Source organism: Heterocephalus glaber, unplaced genomic scaffold (genome assembly GCF_053883595.1).
Source record: "Heterocephalus glaber isolate CG9 unplaced genomic scaffold, H.glaber_assembly_v1.0 deba00001733, whole genome shotgun sequence".
Classification (NCBI taxonomy): domain Eukaryota; kingdom Metazoa; phylum Chordata; class Mammalia; order Rodentia; family Bathyergidae; genus Heterocephalus; species Heterocephalus glaber.
Window position 1 is genome coordinate 1259423 of NW_028258444.1, and position 17030 is coordinate 1276452.

A 17030-nucleotide genomic window follows, 5' to 3' on the forward strand; every position below is an offset into this window, starting at 1 on the left:
TTCTCACCAACAATTTAGAAGGGCTTCTTTTTCCCTACAGCTTCTCCAACATTTGTTATTATTTGATTTCTTGATGATGGCAATTCTTTTTGAGGTAAGACGGAATCACAGTGTAGTATTAGTTTGCATTTAAATAATGACCAGAGATATTGAGCATTTCTTCATGCACTTATTGTCCATTTGTACTTTTGTGAAATGTCTATTCATTTTTCACTTGCCCATTTTTTGATTTGGTCTTTTATTTTGGAGGGTCTAATTTATTGAATTCTTAATATATTCTAGATATTGGTCCTTTGACTGAGGAACAGCTGGCAAATATTTTTCACTCCTGTAAATTGCCTCTTCAGTCTATTGATTGTTTCTTGGCTGTGCCAAAGCCTTTTAATTTTGTATGATCCCATTTGCTGATTTATGCTATTAACTCTTGTAGAACGGGGTTCTGTTTAGAAAGTCTGTTCCTATGCTTATGTCCTCAAGAGTTCTATGGCTCAGTCCTGGAGCTTCTAGTCATCACCTGGTTCTGCCAGGATTCTGGAGCTCTGTCACCCATGTGTGCACTTGATTTCTCAGGATGAGTACACAGAGCCCACTAACTCTGTATGAGCAGGCCAAGCAGAGCCTGCTGAACAATGAGGCCATAGACATCACCACTCTGTATGACCTGCCCACCCTGATCGTCCATGAAATATTCATGAAGGCCTTCTTGGGGGAACACAGTGAGGTCCAGAAGGTGATGGTGCAGGCCTGGCCTTTCCCCTGCCTCCCTTTGAGGACCCTGATGGCTTTGAGGGAACCAAAGAGCTCACACACTCAGCTGGGAGAAATCACACTGCAACAGAGAAACCTATGGACCTTGAAAGCCCTACTGGATGGACATAACATATGGCTGTCCCAGAAGGTTCACCACAGCAGGTGGAAACTGCAGGTGCTGGATTGGAGGGATGTACACCAGGGCTTCTGGACTGTAGGGGCCAGAGCCATGAGTGCTGCCTGTTCAGAAGATGCCTGCAATAGGGAAACAGGCAAATCTGGGATAAGAAAGAAGCCAACCTTGACAATATTCTCACACCTTTGTTTTGAAGCCTGGAGTATGTCTTGGGCCATCCATGATGAATTAGAGTTTTGCCTCTTGAAGTGGGCATGGAAGAGACAAGCTTCAGGACACCTGTGCTGTGAGAAGGTCGTGATCAAGTCTGAAGCTGTCTCTACAATCCTGAAGTTTCTGTGTGCTGTGCAACCAGACTCTATCCCTGAGCTGAACATGTTCAGTGACTGGGGCCAGAAAAGCATGAAAGCATTTGTTCCTCAGCTCAAGATGATGAACCATTGCACATTTTACTTCAGCAGCCTGAGTCCAGAAATGTTTACTTTGTCCTCAGAAAACAAGTGGATTCCCGAATCTGTGCTTTTTCCTTAGGAGAGCTGCAAAATCTCCCGGAGCTTCATTTACATGTCTTTTTTCCTGAACAGAACTCTACATAAGATATTCAGAAGCCAGACCCCCTTGGAAGTTCTCCCCTTGAGTTCAAGTCCACTGAAGGAATCTGACCTAAAGCATCTGTCCCAATGTCCAAGCACAAGCTAGCTGAAGTCCCTGAGTCTGAGGAAGTTCTCAATGAAATCATTCAACCTGGAGACCCTCCAGGTTCTGCTAGACAAACTGTCCAGCACCCTGGAGACCATGGTCCTGGAGAGCTGTGGCATCACACACTCCCATATCCTTGCCATCTTGCCTGCCCTGAGTTGCTACTCCCAGCTCAAGACCTTCAGTTGCTATGGGAACTACATTTTCATGGACATTCTTCAGGTCCTGCTGTACGTGTGTGCCAGACTGAGCCAGTTAACCCAGGGGCTGTATCCTGCCCCCTTGGGGAGCTATGAGTCCAAGAGTCCAGCAAAGTTTGTGCACCCTGAGCAATTTCCCCAGGTCTGTGTTGAATTGGCACAGGTACTAAAGGACATAAGGCCATCTCTTAGGGTCTAGGTCTGTACCTATTCTTGTGATTGGTGCATGATATGCCAACTGTATAGACTGGAGCCCAGTGGGAGCTGGGAGTCACAGAGGAGTTCTTAGATCAAAGTAGGATTAGATGTGGCAGTTGTATGAATCCCCTGTTTGACGACCATATTTTTTTTAGTAGATGTTCCCTCAAAGCCTACTGTGCTCACAAGTGGGGCTTTTTGAAGGTGACTGAATCATGGGAGCATGATACTCATCAGTGGATTACTCCACTGAGTTTGTAGCTCAATGTAATGATTGGAGGTGAAGCCTGGTCAGAGTATGTGGGTTGCTGAGGGCATGGCCTAGAAGGTTCTATTTCTCTTTCTTCTTATGTTAAGGTCTCTCTGCTTCCCACAGCCAAGTATGAGCTGTATCTCCTCTGCCATGCACCTCTGCCATGCCAGCCTATGACCTGAACTATAGGACAAAGTAAACTTTTCCTCTTTGAAAAAAAAAGAGAGTTCTATCTATTTTGTCTTCCAGTAGGATAAGGAATTCAGTTTTAACTTTTAGAAATTTGATCCATTTTGATTTTAGTTTAGTATATGATGAGAGATATGGGTCTAGAATCAATACTGTGCATGTGGACAGCCAGTTTTCACAACAACTTTTATTAAGTGGCAATCTTTCCTCCAGTGCATGTTTTTGGCCACTTTGTCAAAGATTAAAAGTTGAATGTGCTTATGGTTATTTCTGCAAACTCTATTCTGTTCCATTGATTCTTGTATCTGTGTTTGTACCATGCTGTTTTTATCATGGTAGCCTTGTAGTAAAACTTCAAGTCTGGGATTGTGATATATCTGGCTTTGTCTTGTTACCCAGGATTGGTTCTGCTATCATGTGAATTTTAGGATTGTTTTATTCATTTCTATGAAGAAGGCTATTGGTATTTTGATTGGGATTACAATAAATCTATCAATTTTGGTTGATTTCATGATAGCAGCCATTCTTTCTGGGGTGAGGTGGAATCTCAGCATTGTTTTCATTTGCATCTCTCGAATGACCAGTGATGTTGAACATTTTTTCATATGTTTATTTGGTATTTCTACTTCTTTGTGTGAGAAATGTCTCTTCATTTCAGATGCCCATTTTTGGATTGGCTCTTTAAATTTGGGAAGTCTGATTTTTTAAACTTCTTTATAGATTCTAGATAATGAAGCTTTGACTGGGGAAAAGCAGGTGAAAAATTTTTCCCACATTGTGGGTTGTATCTTCACACTGTTGGTGGTTTCTCTTGCTGTGCAGAAGCTTTTTAGTAAGTAGAGATCCCACTTGTTGATTGTGCTAGTTCACGGGCAACTGAGGTTTTGTTATAAAATCTTTTCCTACATCAATGTCTTCAAGAGTTCTACCTAACCTCTGTTCCAACTGGTTCAGAGTTTCTATTTTAATATTTAGATCATTTATCCATTTCAATTTTAGCTTAGTGTATGGCAAGAGATATAGGTCTAGTGTAATCTTTGACAAGTTGAAACCCAATTTTTCCAGCACCATTTATTAAAGAAGCTATCTTTCCTCCAGTTAAGGTGTTTGGCTCCTTTGTTGAAGATGAGGTGGCTGAGTGTGTCTGGAGTTGTTTCTGCATCTTCTAATCTGTTCTACTGGTCCTCAGGTCTGTTTCTTTGCTGGTAACTTGCTGTTTTTATCATAGTAGCTTTGTAGTATAGTTTGAATTTGGGGGTTGTGATAGCCCCTGCCATGTCTCTGTTGCTTAGAATTGCTTTTGCTATTCTAGGTCTCTTCTTGTTCCAAATGAATTTTTGGATTGTTTTCTCAAGGTCCATGAAGTACGCTGCTGGGACTTCAATTGGGATTGCATTGAATTCATATAGCAGTTTTGGAAATATGGCCATTTTTACTATATTGGTTCTTCCTACCTAGGAGCAAGGGACATCTTTCCGTTTTCTGATGTTGTCTTCAATCTCTCTTTTCAGAGTGTTATAGCTTTCAGAGAAGAAGTCTTTGATTTCTTATGTTGATTCCTAGGTATTTCAGGTTTTTTTTTTGTATTAAATTCTTTTATTGGTACATTGTAGGTATACAACACAATTACATTGCTCATTGGGAATTGTACCTTTATATAATGCATCTTGGTTCTTATTTTTTCCCCATTCCTAGCCCTCCCTTCATGCCCTCCACCCTTCCCTATTTACAACTTTATTTCCATTTTTTCCATTTCTCATCATTTTTTCCTTTCCCTTCTTTCCTTTCCCCTGTGCCTCCCACTACCCCTACCCCTTTGGACCTTTTCTTCCTATTTTACATTATCGATTATTCATTCTAATAATTGATACATTTTAGGTATACAATATAATGACATTCATCATTGGAAATTTGCACCTTTCCATAGTCTCTCTTGGTTCTTATTTTTCACCTTTGCCCAGCCCTCCCTTCAACCCCTCCATTCCTCCCTATTTACAAAGATTTTGTTCTTATTTTTCCATTTTCTCATATTAATCCCATTCCCTTCTATCTTTTCCCTTAGCCCTCCCACTTCCTTCCCCTTTGCCCCTTTTCTTCCTATTTCACATGACCTATTATACATTTAGTCCTTATTTACACTTTCAGTTTCTCACACCAGAGAAACTATTCGGTATTTACACATGTGTGTCCTATTTATTTCACTTAAGAGTATTGCCTCAGTGTGCATCCACTTAGCTATAGATGTCTCTAATTTCTCATTTTTTATGGCTGAGTAATACTCCATTTTATAAAAAAAACACATTTTCTTGATCCATTCTCCAGTTGATGGGCATTTGGGCTGTTTTCAAGTTTTAGCTATTACAAAGTGTGCTGCTATGAACATGGGTGCACATATATCACTGTGGTATGATTCTTTTAATTCTTTGGGGAAGATCCCCAGCAGTGGAATAGCAGGGTCAAATGGGATTTCCAGTCCTAGTTCTTTGAGGTATCTCCATACTGATTTCCACAGTGGTTGCACCAGTCTACACTCCCACCAGCAGTGGAGCAGGGTTCCTCTTTCCCCACAGCCCTGCCAACATTTGTTATTTGTTGATTTCATGATAGCAGCCATTCTTTCTGGAGTGAAGTGGAATCTCAGTGTTGTTTTCATTTGCATCTCTTGAATGACCAGTGACGTTGAACATTTTTTCATGTATTTATTTGCTATTTCTACTTCTTTTTCTGAGAAATGTCTGTTCATTTCAGATGTCCATTTTTGGATTGGGTCTTTAAATGTGGGAGGTCTGATCTTTTTAAGTTCTTTATAGATTCGAGATAGTAGACCTTTGTCTGAGGAAGAGCAGGTGAAGATTTTTTCCCACATTATGGATTGTCTCTTCACACTGCTGGTGGTTTCTCTTGCTGTGCAGAAGCTTTTTAATAAGAAGAAATCCCACTTGTTGATTGTGCTAGCTCACAGGCAACTGAGGTTTTGTTCATAAAATCTTTTCCTACACCGATGTCTTCAAGGGTCCTACCTAACCCCTGTTCCAACTGGTTCAGACTTTCTATTTTAATATTTAGATCTTTAATCCATTTTGATTTTAGTTTAGTGCATGGCAAGAGATATAGGTCTAGTTTTAATCTTTGGGAAGATGAAGCCCAATTTTTCCAGCACCATTTATTAAAGAGGCTATCTTTCCTCCAGTGGGAGTGTTTGGCTCATTTATCTAAGATGAGGTGGCTGAGTGTGTCTGGTGTTGTTTCAGCATCTTCTAATCTGTTCCACTGATCCTCAGGTCTGTTTCTTTGCTGGTAACTTGCTGTTTTTATCACAGTAGCTTTGTAGTAGAGTTGCAGGTTGGGGATTGTGATACCCCCTGCCATGTCTCTGTTACCTAGAATTGCTTTTGCTATTCTGGGTCTCTTCTTGTTCCAAATGAATTTTGGATTGTTTTCTCGAGGTCTATGAAGTATGCTGCTGGGATCTCAATTGGAATTGCATTAAATCTATATAGCAGTTTTGGAAGTATGGCCATTTTCACTATATGAATCCTTCCTACCCAGGAGCAGGGGATGTCTGTCCATTTTCTGATATCATCTTCAATCTCTCTTTTCAGAGTGTCATAGTTTTCAGAGAAGAGATCTTTGATTTCTTTCTTTAAGTTGATTCCTAGGTATTTCAGGTTTTTGGATGCTATTGTGAAAGGAATTATTTGCCCTATTTCTCTCTCAGTGAGTCTGTCATTCGTGTAGAGGAAAGCTATTGATTTTTGTGTGTTGACCTTGTATCCAGCTGCTTTACTGAATTTGGTTATTAAGTGTAGAAGACTTTTGTTGGAGTTCTTGGGGTCTTCTATATAGAGTATCATGTCATCTGCAAATAATGACAATTTGACTTCTTCATTTCCTATCTTTATTCCTTTTATTTCTTCCTCTTGTCTAATTGATGTGGCTAATGTTTCCAAAACTGTATGGAACAACAGTGGTGATAGTGGACATCCTTGTCTTGTTCCTGATTTTAGTGTGAAGGATTTCAGTTTTTGACCATTTAGTATGATATTGGCTGTTGGTTTTTCATACATGGCTTCTATCAGTTTGAGGTAGTGACCATCTATTCCAATTTGTTGTAGGGTTTTAATCATAAATGCATGTTGGATTTTGTCAAATGCTTTTTCTGTGTCTATGGAGATAATCATATGGTTTTTGTCCTTGGCTCTATTGATACAGTGTATTACATTGATTGATTCTCATATATTGAACCATCCCTGCATCCCTGGGATGAATCCCACTTGATCAGGGTGTGTGATCTTCTTGATGATCTTCTGCATTCTGTTTGCCATTATCTTATTAAGGATTTTTGCATCTATGTTCATTAGTGAGATTGGCCTATAGTTCTCCTTTTCGGTTGGGTCTTTCTCTGCTTTGGGGATCAAGGTGATGCTTGCTTCCAGGAATGAATTTGGGAGTATTGCTTTCCTTTCAATTTCATTGAAGAGTTTAAACAGTAGTCAGCCTGTGTCTTTTGATTGGTGAATTGAGACCATCCACATTTAAAGTTACTACGTTTTGGTATTGAGTTATTTCTGTCATTGCCTTATTTTCTTGTTGTTGATTCCTTATCTTTCACTTCTACTTAACTGCTCACCCTATCTGGAGTGTTAATTTTATTAGACCTTTTTTCATTGTTAGCTTCATTGTCTCTTTATAGGATATTCTTGAGAATTTTTTGGAGTGCTGATTTGGTGGTCATGGATTTCTTTTGGTGAATGATATCATGAAAATATAATGATATCATGAAAATATGTTATTTCTCCATCAATTTTGGATGATAGCTTTGCAGAATATATCAGCCTGGGTTGGATATTTTTACTTTTAAGGTTTGGAACACTTCACTCATAGGTCTCCTGGCTTTTAAGTTTCATGTTGAGAAGTTTTCTATGATTCTACTGTGTTTGTCCATTTGACTATGATATGGCATGGAAAGCCTCTTTTCTGCTCATGGCTATTTGGGGTTCTATATGCCTCACTTATCTGTATGTGAAATTCTTTTCCCTTCTTTGGAAAGTTTTCTGTTATTATTTTGGTAAACAGTTTTTTTATGTCATTCTTGTTGTCTTTTGATTTTTCACTAATTCAAATTAATCTTTGATTAGTCTTTGTATTAGTTATTTTTCTGTCACTGCTGAGACAAAACACCTGACACTCAAAGTTAAAAGGGAAGGTGTTTATTTGGCTTATTGCACATAGAGGTTTCAGTCCATAATTGGCTGGCTCCAAGGCTGGAATGGGAAACAAGCATCACAGAGGAGAAACAACGTGGTGCACACAAGGCAACAAAGGTAACAAGAGAAGTTTAATAGCATCTTTCTGTCCCTTTTATCTTATTTAGACTACCAGGATTAAGGCGGTGCCAAATTGATCACTCACATGTAGTGGTTTAGTCATCCACACCCTTAACCCCAGCATCACACATTCCAGATTCAACTACCTCTGAAAAGGAAAGTCCCACCGCATCCACATGAGGCTTTGGGGGGAACGTCTAAACACAAACATAGCAGTCTTCTTTTGTTCAATCTAGCCAAATTTTTCTTTAAACTTTCTGATTATTTTTTTATTTAGTCTATTACCTGTTTAATTATATCTTCTGTGAACTTGCCAAGCACTTTATTGATCTGGTTTTTAGTCTCCTCATTATTTTGAATAACTCATCTGTGTAGCTTTTTATTTCCTCCCCCTCAATGCCTCATGGATCAGCTGTGGTGGAGTTGAGAATTTTTGAAAGCATTGTGTTGCCTTGTCTTCACATGTTTTTATCTGTATGTGTGTGCTGAAGGGTGTGGGCACTTGTTGTGCAAAGCCTATGTTGTTAGTATGGAGTCCTCTCTAGGTAGTGTCTGCTTTTCAGTGATGTACTCTGGAAGTGGCTATAGGCTTTGCCTCTTCCCAACATCCAACCACTTCCATTAATTTGGGAAGGGAAGATGTGGCGTAATTGACTCAGCACCTAGTTCTCCAGGAATGGACCACAGTATTGTTAATGACACAAAGACAATCCAGATATTGGCATCTAGAGAAAACCAATCAATAACAACAATTATGCCACTTTACTTAAAAAAAAATTTTTTTGTACCGGGGATCAAACTCGGGACTTTGTGCTTGTGAGGCTGGCGCTGGAACCACTGAGCTAAATCCCCAGCTCTCTGCCACTTTGTCAATAGGAGATAAACCAGCAAAAATAATAAGATCAAAGACAAACTGAACATTGACATATCATAAGAACAGTAATGTATCTCCCTTAACCATAGAATGAAGATCTATAATTATAGTGTAAATACTAAGAAAAACTAAATATTGATATATAGTGTATTATACTATTGATATATAGTCTAATAAACTATGATGTTTGAATAATTGAAAAGAATTCAATGGTAATAGCATAGAGATAACTATCTAAAGATTAATAAATTTTAATGTTTATTCCACTAAAGGTAGAGGGGGTGAGGAGTGGGAGAAAGGAGAAAAATTTGATAAATTATGCAATGAAAGATGAGGAGGAGATAAAAGTGAGATAAAGTATGCTATTAAGGGTTAATTGGAAATCAATATAATTAGGTAAAGACAACAGAAAAGAACAAAGATTAAAAATAAGAAAAAAGAAACGATTAAAAGAAAAAATAGGAAAACCCCAAATCCTTCTAAACAAAAGAAGAAAATAATAAATCTAAAAAATTCCTCTGTATTTTTAAAAATTAACTTTATTGATACAATTTAAGTATATCTTGATTCCTCTGTTTCTCCCAAACCCCTTCCCTCCCTTTAATCTTCCCTCCCCTTCTTATTTATAAGGGTTTGTTTCTATTTTTACTTCTTTCACCATTTTTAAATTTTCCCTTCCTCCTTTTCCCCCTCGCCTTTCCTTTTGAACAATTTCTTTCTATTTCACATTATCTATTATACATTTTGGTCCTTATTTACCCTTTCAGTTTCTCACATCAGAGAGACAATGTGATACACATGTGCATCCAATTTATTTCACTTAAGAGTAAAGTCTCAAGGTGCATCCATTTAGCTATAAATGTCTGAAGTTTATCTTTTTTATGGCTGAGTAGTAGTCCACATAGAAAAATCCACATATTTTTTATCCATTCATCAGTTGATGGGGATTTGGGTTGTTTCCAAGATTTAACTATTACAAACTGTGTTGTTATAAACATGGGTGTGCATATGTCATTGTGGTATGATGCTTTTAATTTTGGGGGGCAGATACCCAGAAGGGGAATAGCTTGGTTAAATGGGACCTCTAATCTTAGTTTTTTTTGGTACTGGGGATCAAACTCAGGACCTTGTGCTTGCAAGGCAGGTGTGGTGTGGTGCCACTGAGCTAAATCCCTGGACCTCTAATCTTAGTTTTTTGAGAAATCTCCACAATGATTTCCACAGTGGTTGCACCAGTCTGCACTCCCACCAACAGTGCAGAAGGGTTACTTTTTCCTCAAAGCCCTGCCAACATTTGTTGTTGGTTGATTTTTTGATATTAGCCTTTTTTTTTCCTGGGGTGAAATGGAATCTCAGAGTTGTTTTAATTTGGATCTCTCAGATGATCAATGATGTGAGCATTTTTTCTTATATTTATTTGTCATTTGTACTTCTTCATCTGAGAAGTGTCTATTCATTTCATATACCCATTTTTGGATTGTGTCTTTAAATTTGGAGGGTCTGATGTTTTTCAATTCTTTGTATACTCTAGATGTTACTCCTTTGTCTGAGGGACTACTGACTAAAATTTTTTCCCACTCTGTGGGTTGTCTCTTCACTCTGTTGGTGATTTCTTTTGTGGTGCAAAAAAGCTTTTTAATAGTACGAGGTCCCAGTTGTTGATTATTTGAAGTATTTCCTGTGCAGTCTGGGCTTTGTTCATGAAGTCTTTGCCTACCTCTATGTCCTCAGGAATTCTACCCATTCTCTCTTCAGCAGATTTAGTATTTTTGTTTTAATATTTAGAACTTTGATCCATTTTAATTTTAGTTTAGTACAAGGTGAGAGGCATGGGTGTGGTTTTGTCTTTGGTATGTAAAAAGCCAGTTTTTCCAGCACTGCTCATTAAAAAGGTTTTCTTCCAGTAAACATGTTTGGCCTCTTTGTTAAAGATAAGGTGGCTGAATGAGTTTGGAGTTGTTCCTGCATCTTCCAGTCTGTTCCATTGATCCTCAGGTCTGTTTTTTTTTTTTGCCAGTACCATGCTGTTTTTATCACAGTAGCTCTGTAGTATAATTTCAAGTCAAGGACTGTAATGTCCCCTGCCTTGCCTTTGTTGTTCAGAATTGTTTTTGCTATTCCCGATTTCTTCTGGTTCCAAGTGAATTTTAGGAATGTTTTTTTTAGTTATGTGAGGTATGCTAATGATATTTTGATTGAGATTGCACTAAACCTGTACAACAATTTTGAGAGTATGGTCATTTTCATTATGTTGATTCTTCCTACCCAAGAGCAAAGGATGTCTTTCCATTTTCTGATATCCTCTTTGATATCCTTTTTCAGTTTTCAATTTAAAGGTCCTTTACTTCCTTTGTTAGATTGAATCCCAAGTATTTCATTTTTTGGATGCTATTGTGAAAGGTGTTGTTTCCCTAATTTCTCTCTCAGTGACTTTATTATTTGTGTATTGGAATTTTGATCAGGATTGTATTAAATTGGTATAACAATTTTGGAAGTATGGCCATTTTCCAAAGAGCAAGAGGTGTCTTTCCATTTCTGATATCCTCTTTGATCTCCTTTTTCAGGATACTATAGTTTTCAATGTAGAGGTCTTTTACTTCCTTTGTTAGATTGATTCCTAGATATTTCATTTTTTTATGCTGTTGTGAAAGGTATTGTTTTCCTAATTTCTCTTTCAGTGAGTTTATTATTTGTGTACAGGAATGCTATTGATTTTTGAGTGTTGACTTTGTATTCTGCCATGCTACTGAATTTGGATATTAAATGTAGAAGTCTTTAGGTGGAGTTTTTGGGGTCTTCCATGTAGAGAATCATGCTGTCTGCAAATTCTGATAATTTCTCTTCTTCCTTTGCTATATTTATTCCTTTTATTTCTTTGTCTTGTCCAATTGTTCTGGATAATATTTCAAGAACTATGTTGAGTAGGAGTGGTCATAGTGAACATCCTTGTCTTGTTTCTGATTTTAGAGTGAAAGCTTTCAGTTTCTGGCCATTTAGTATGATGTTGGCTCTTGGTTTGTCATAGATAGCTTTTATTAGATTGAGGTAATGACCATTTATTCCAGTTTTCTGTAGGGTTTTATCAGGAATGGGTGTTGGGCTTTGTCAAATGCTTTTTCTGCATCTATTGAGATGATCATGTGACTTTTGTCTTTGATGCTGTTGATACGGTGCATTATATTTATTGATTTGTGTGTGTTGAAGCATCCCTGAATAACTGGGGTGAATCCTGCATGGTCATGGTGAATGATCTTCTTCATGATTTGCTACATTCTATTTGCCATTATCTTATTTTTAAGTTTAGGTTCATTAAGGAGACTGGTCTGTAATTTTCTTTTTCTGTTGGGTCCTTCTCTGGTTTTGGTATCAGGGTAATACTTGATTCCAGGAGTGATTTTGGGAGTATTGCTTCCTTTTTATTTCATTAAAGAGTTTGAGGGGAAGTGGCTTTAGATCTTCTCTAAATTTCTTGTAGAATTCAGCAGTGAATGCAACAGGACCTGGGCTTTTCTTTGTTGGTAGGTTTTTAATTACACTTCCAATTTCATTGACTGCTATTGGGTTATTTAGAATTTTAATATCTTATTGATTCAGTTTGAAGAATTCTTATGTGTCTAGGAATCTGATAAAGTTGACTAAGGGTTTATCAATTTTATTTAAGCTTTCAAAGAAGAAACTCTTCAATTCATTGATTTTTTTGTATCATTTTCTTAGTCTCCATTGCATTAATTTCTGCTCTGGTCTTTATAACTTCCTCCCTTGTGTGAGCTTTGGACTTGACTTATTCTTTTTTTTTTTTCTATAAGTTTGTGGTTCCTCATTAGGTTGTTTATTTGAGCTCATTCCATTTTCCTGATGTGAGAGTTCATTGCTATAAATTTCTCTATTAGAACTGCTTTCATTGTCCCATAAATTGCAGTGTTATGTTGGCATTATCATTTAATTGTAGATACTGTTTACTTTCTTTTATAATTTCATCTGTGATTCATTGATTCTTCAGGAGTGTGCTATTTAATTTCCATGTGTTTATGGAGTTTTTATGGTTTCTTTTGCCATTGATTTCCACTTTCATTCCACTATGGTCAGTTTATAAGCTGGGTTAATATCCATTCCTTTGCCTTTACTTATGGATATTTTGTGGGCTAGTATGTGGTCTATTTTTTTTTGTATTAAATTCTTTTATTGGTACATTGTAGGTATACAACACAATTACATTGCTCACTGGGAACTGTACCTTTACATAATGCATCTTGGTTCTTATTTTTTCCCCATTCCTAGCCCTCCCTTCATGCCCTCCACCCTTCCCTATTTACAAAGACTTTATTTCCATTTTTTTCCATTTCTCATCATTTTTTCCTTTCCCTTCTTTCCTTTCCCCTGCCCCTCCCACTACCCCTACCCCACTGGACGTTTTCTTCCTATTTTACATTATCAGTTATTCATTCTAATAATTGGTACATTTTAGGTATACAATATAATGACATTCATCATTGGAAATTTGCACCTTTCCATAGTCTCTCTTGGTTCTTATTTTTCACTGTTGCCCATCCCTCCTTTCAACCTCTCCAGTCCTCCCTATTTACAAAGATTTTGTTCTTATTTTTCCATTTCCTCATATTAATCCCATTCCCTTCTGTCCTTTCCCCTAGCCCTCCCACTTCCTTCCCCTTTGCCCCTTTTCTTCCTATTTCATGTTACCTACTATACATTTAGTCCTTATTTACACTTTCAGTTTCTCACACCAGAGAAACTATTCAGTATTTATACATGTGTGTCCTATTTATTTCACTTAAGAGTATTGCCTCAGTGTGCATCCACTTAGCTATAGATGTCTCTAATTTCTCATTTTTTATGGCTGAGTAGTACTTCATTTTATAAAAAGACCACATTTTCTTTATCTGGTCCCCAGTTGATGGGCATTTGGACTAGTTTTAGCTATTACAAACTGTGCTGCTGTGAACATGGGTGCACATAAATTACTGTGGTATGATTCTTTTAATTCTTTGGGGAAGATCCCCAGCAGTGGAATAGTGGGGTCAAATGGGACTTCCAGTCCTAGTTCTTTGAGGTATCTCCATACTGCTTTCCACAGTGGTTGCACCAGTCTACACTCCCACCAGCAGTGGAGCAGGGTTCCTCTTTCCCCACAGCCCTGCCAGCATTTGTTATTTGTGGATTTCATGATAGCAGCCATTCTTTCTGGAGTGAAGTGGAATCTCAGCATTGTTTTCATTTGCATCTCTCGAATGACCAGTGATGTTGAACATTTTTTCATGTATTTATTTACTGTTTCTACTTTGTCTGAGAAATGTCTGTTCATTTCAGATGCCCATTTTTGGATTGGGTCTTTAAATTTGGGAGGTCTGATCTTTTTAAGTTCTTTATATATTCTAGATAGTAGACCTTTGTCTGAGGAAGAGCAGGTGAAGATTTTTTCCCACATTGTGGGTTGTCTCTTCACACTGCTGGTGGTTTCTCTTGCTGTGCAGAAGCTTTTTAATAAGAAGAGATCCCACTTGTTGATTGTGCTAGTTCACGGTCAACTGAGGTTTTGTTCATAAAATCTTTTCCTACACCGATGTCTTCAAGGGTCCTACCTAACCTCTGTTCCAACTGGTTCAGACTTTCTATTTTAATATTTAGATCTTTAATCCATTTCAATTTTAGTTTAGTGCATGGTGAGAGATATCGGTCTAATTTTAATCTTTGGCAACTTGAAGCCCAATTTTTCCAGCACTATTTATTAAAGAGGCTATCTTTCCTTCAGTGAGGGTGTTTGGCTCCTTTATCGAAGATGAGATGGCTGAATGTGTCCGGCGTTGTTTCTGCATCTTCTAATCTGTTCCACTGGTCCTCACTCTGTTTCTTTGCCAGTACCATGCTGTTTTTATCTCAGTAGATTTGTAGTATAGTTGCAGGTTGGGGATTGTGATACCCCCTGCCATGTCTCTGTTACCTAGAATTGCTTTTGCTATTCTGGGTCTCTTCTTGTTCCAAATGAAAGTTGGATTGTTTTCTCGAGGTCTATGAAGTATGCTGCTGGGATCTCAATTGGAATTGCATTAAATCTATATAGCAGTTTTGGAAGTATGGCCATTTTCACTATATGAATCCTTCCTACCCAGGAGCAGGGGATGTCTGTCCATTTTCTGATATCATCTTCAATCTTTCTTTTCAGAGTGCCATAGTTTTCAGAGAAGAGGCCTTTGATTTCTTTTGTTAGGATGATTCCTAGGTATTTCAGTTTTTTGGATGCTATTGTGAAACGAATTATTTGCCCTATTTCTCTCTCAGTGAGTCTGTTATTTGTGTCGAGGAAAGCTATTGATTTTTGTGTGTTGACCTTTCAAGCAACTACTTGACTGAATTTGGTTATTAAGTCTAGAAGACTTTTGGTGGAGTTCTTGTGGTCTTCTATATAGAGTATCATGTCATCTGCAAATAATGACAATTTGACTTCTTCATTTCCTATCTTTATTCCTTTTATTTCTTTCTCTTGTCTAATTGCTATGGCTAATATTTCCAGAACTATATTGAACAAGAGTGGTGATAGTGGACATCCTTGTCTTGTTCCTGATTTTAGTGTGAAGGATTTCAGTTTTTGACCATTTAGTATGATATTGGCTGTTGGTTTTTCATACATGGCTTCTATCAGTTTGAGGTAGTGACCATCTATTCCAATTTGTTGTAGGGTTTTAATCATAAATGCATGTTGGATTTTGTCAAATGCTTTTTCTGTGTCTATGGAGATAATCATATGGTTTTTGTCCTTGGCTCTATTGATACAGTGTATTACATTGATTGATTCTCATATATTGAACCATCCCTGCATCCCTGGGATGAATCCCACTTGATCAGGGTGTGTGATCTTCTTGATGATCTTCTGCATTCTGTTTGCCATTATCTTATTAAGGATTTTTGCATCTATGTTCATTAGTGAGATTGGCCTATAGTTCTCTTTTTCAGTTGGGTCTTTCTCTGCTTTGGGGATCCAGGTGATGCTTGCTTCCAGGAATGAATTTGGGAGTATTGCTTCCCTTTCCATTTCATTGAAGAGTTTAAACAGTAGTGGCAGCAGTTCCTCTCTAAATGTCTTGTAGAATTCAGCAGTGAAGCCACCAGGACCCAGGCTTTTCTTAGTTGATAAGTTTTTAATTACATTTTCAATTTCATTGGTTGATATTGGGTTGTTCAGAATTTGTAGGTCTTCTTCGTTCAAGTTTGGTAATTCATATGTATCTAGGAATCTGTCCTTTTCTCCTGTGTTGTCCATCTTATTGGTGTATAGGTTCTGGAAGTAGGTATTGATGATCCTCTGGATTTCTGCTGGGTCTGTTGTCATTTCACCCTTTTCATTCCTAATTGCATGGATTTGGGCCTTTTCTTTCCTTTTTCTGACAAGGTTGGCTAAGGGTTTGTCAATTTTCTTGATTCTTTCAAAGAACCAACTCTTGGCTTCATTGATTTTTTGTATCATTCTCTTAGTCTCCATTGCATTGATTTCTCCTCTGATCTTTATAATTTCCTCCCTTGTATGAGCTTTGGGGTTGTCCTGCTCTTCTTTTTCTAGAAGCTTGAGGTTCAGCATCAGGTTGTTTCATTGGGCTCCTTCTGTTTCCCTAATATGTGTATTCACTGCTATGAATTTCCCTCATAAGACTGCTTTCATTGTGTCCCATAGATTCCGATATGTTGTATTGTCATTGTCATTTAATTGAAGGAACTGTCTGATTTCTTCTTTAATTTCCTCTATGACCCACTGGTTATTCAGAAGTGTGTTGTTCAATTTCCACGTTTATGAAATTTTTTGAGTTTCTTTTGCTATGGATCTCCAATTTCATCGCACTATGGTCTGATAATATACAGCAGATAACTTCAATTCCTTTGCACTTACTTAAACATGTTCTATGTGTGAGTATGTGGTCTATTTTGGAGAATGACCCATGTGCAGCTGAGAAGAATGTGTATTCTGATTTTGTGGGGTGGAACACTCTGTAAACATCTGTTAAGTTCATTTGTTCAAGAGTTCGATTGAGTTCTAGTATTTCATTACTTATTTTTTGTCTAGTTGATCTATCTATTTGTGACAGTGGGATGTTGAGGTCCCCCACTACAATTGTATTAGTGCATATATGACTTCTCATGTCCGTTAGTATTTGTTTTATATAGTTGGGTGCACTAGTGTTTGGTGCATAGATATTTATGATTGTCATCTCTTCCTCTTGGATTCTTCCCTTTACAAGGATATAGTGTCCTTGTTCATCTCTCTTTATCAGTGTTGGTTTGAAATCTACTTGATCTGCCAAGAGGATAGCTACTCCTGCTTTTTTTCGGGTTCCTGTCACATGCAGTATTGTTTTCCACCTTTTAACTTTCAGTCTATGAGTTTCCTTTTGAATGAAGA

At 37.6% G+C, this 17030-nt stretch overlaps 1 protein-coding gene across 1 annotated transcript in view; it reads left to right on the plus strand.

The window, feature by feature from the left end:
- The first annotated feature begins 571 nt into the window (after nucleotides 1-571).
- Nucleotides 572-17030, plus strand: part of LOC147821459 (PRAME family member 20-like) — a 79547-nt gene continuing 63088 nt past the window's right edge. The window contains exons 1-3 of the mRNA XM_087199955.1: nucleotides 572-1386; nucleotides 1471-1568; nucleotides 1656-1899. Coding sequence (XP_087056081.1) covers nucleotides 572-1386; nucleotides 1471-1568; nucleotides 1656-1899 — 1157 coding nt within the window. The remainder of the gene's footprint in view (nucleotides 1387-1470; nucleotides 1569-1655; nucleotides 1900-17030) is intronic.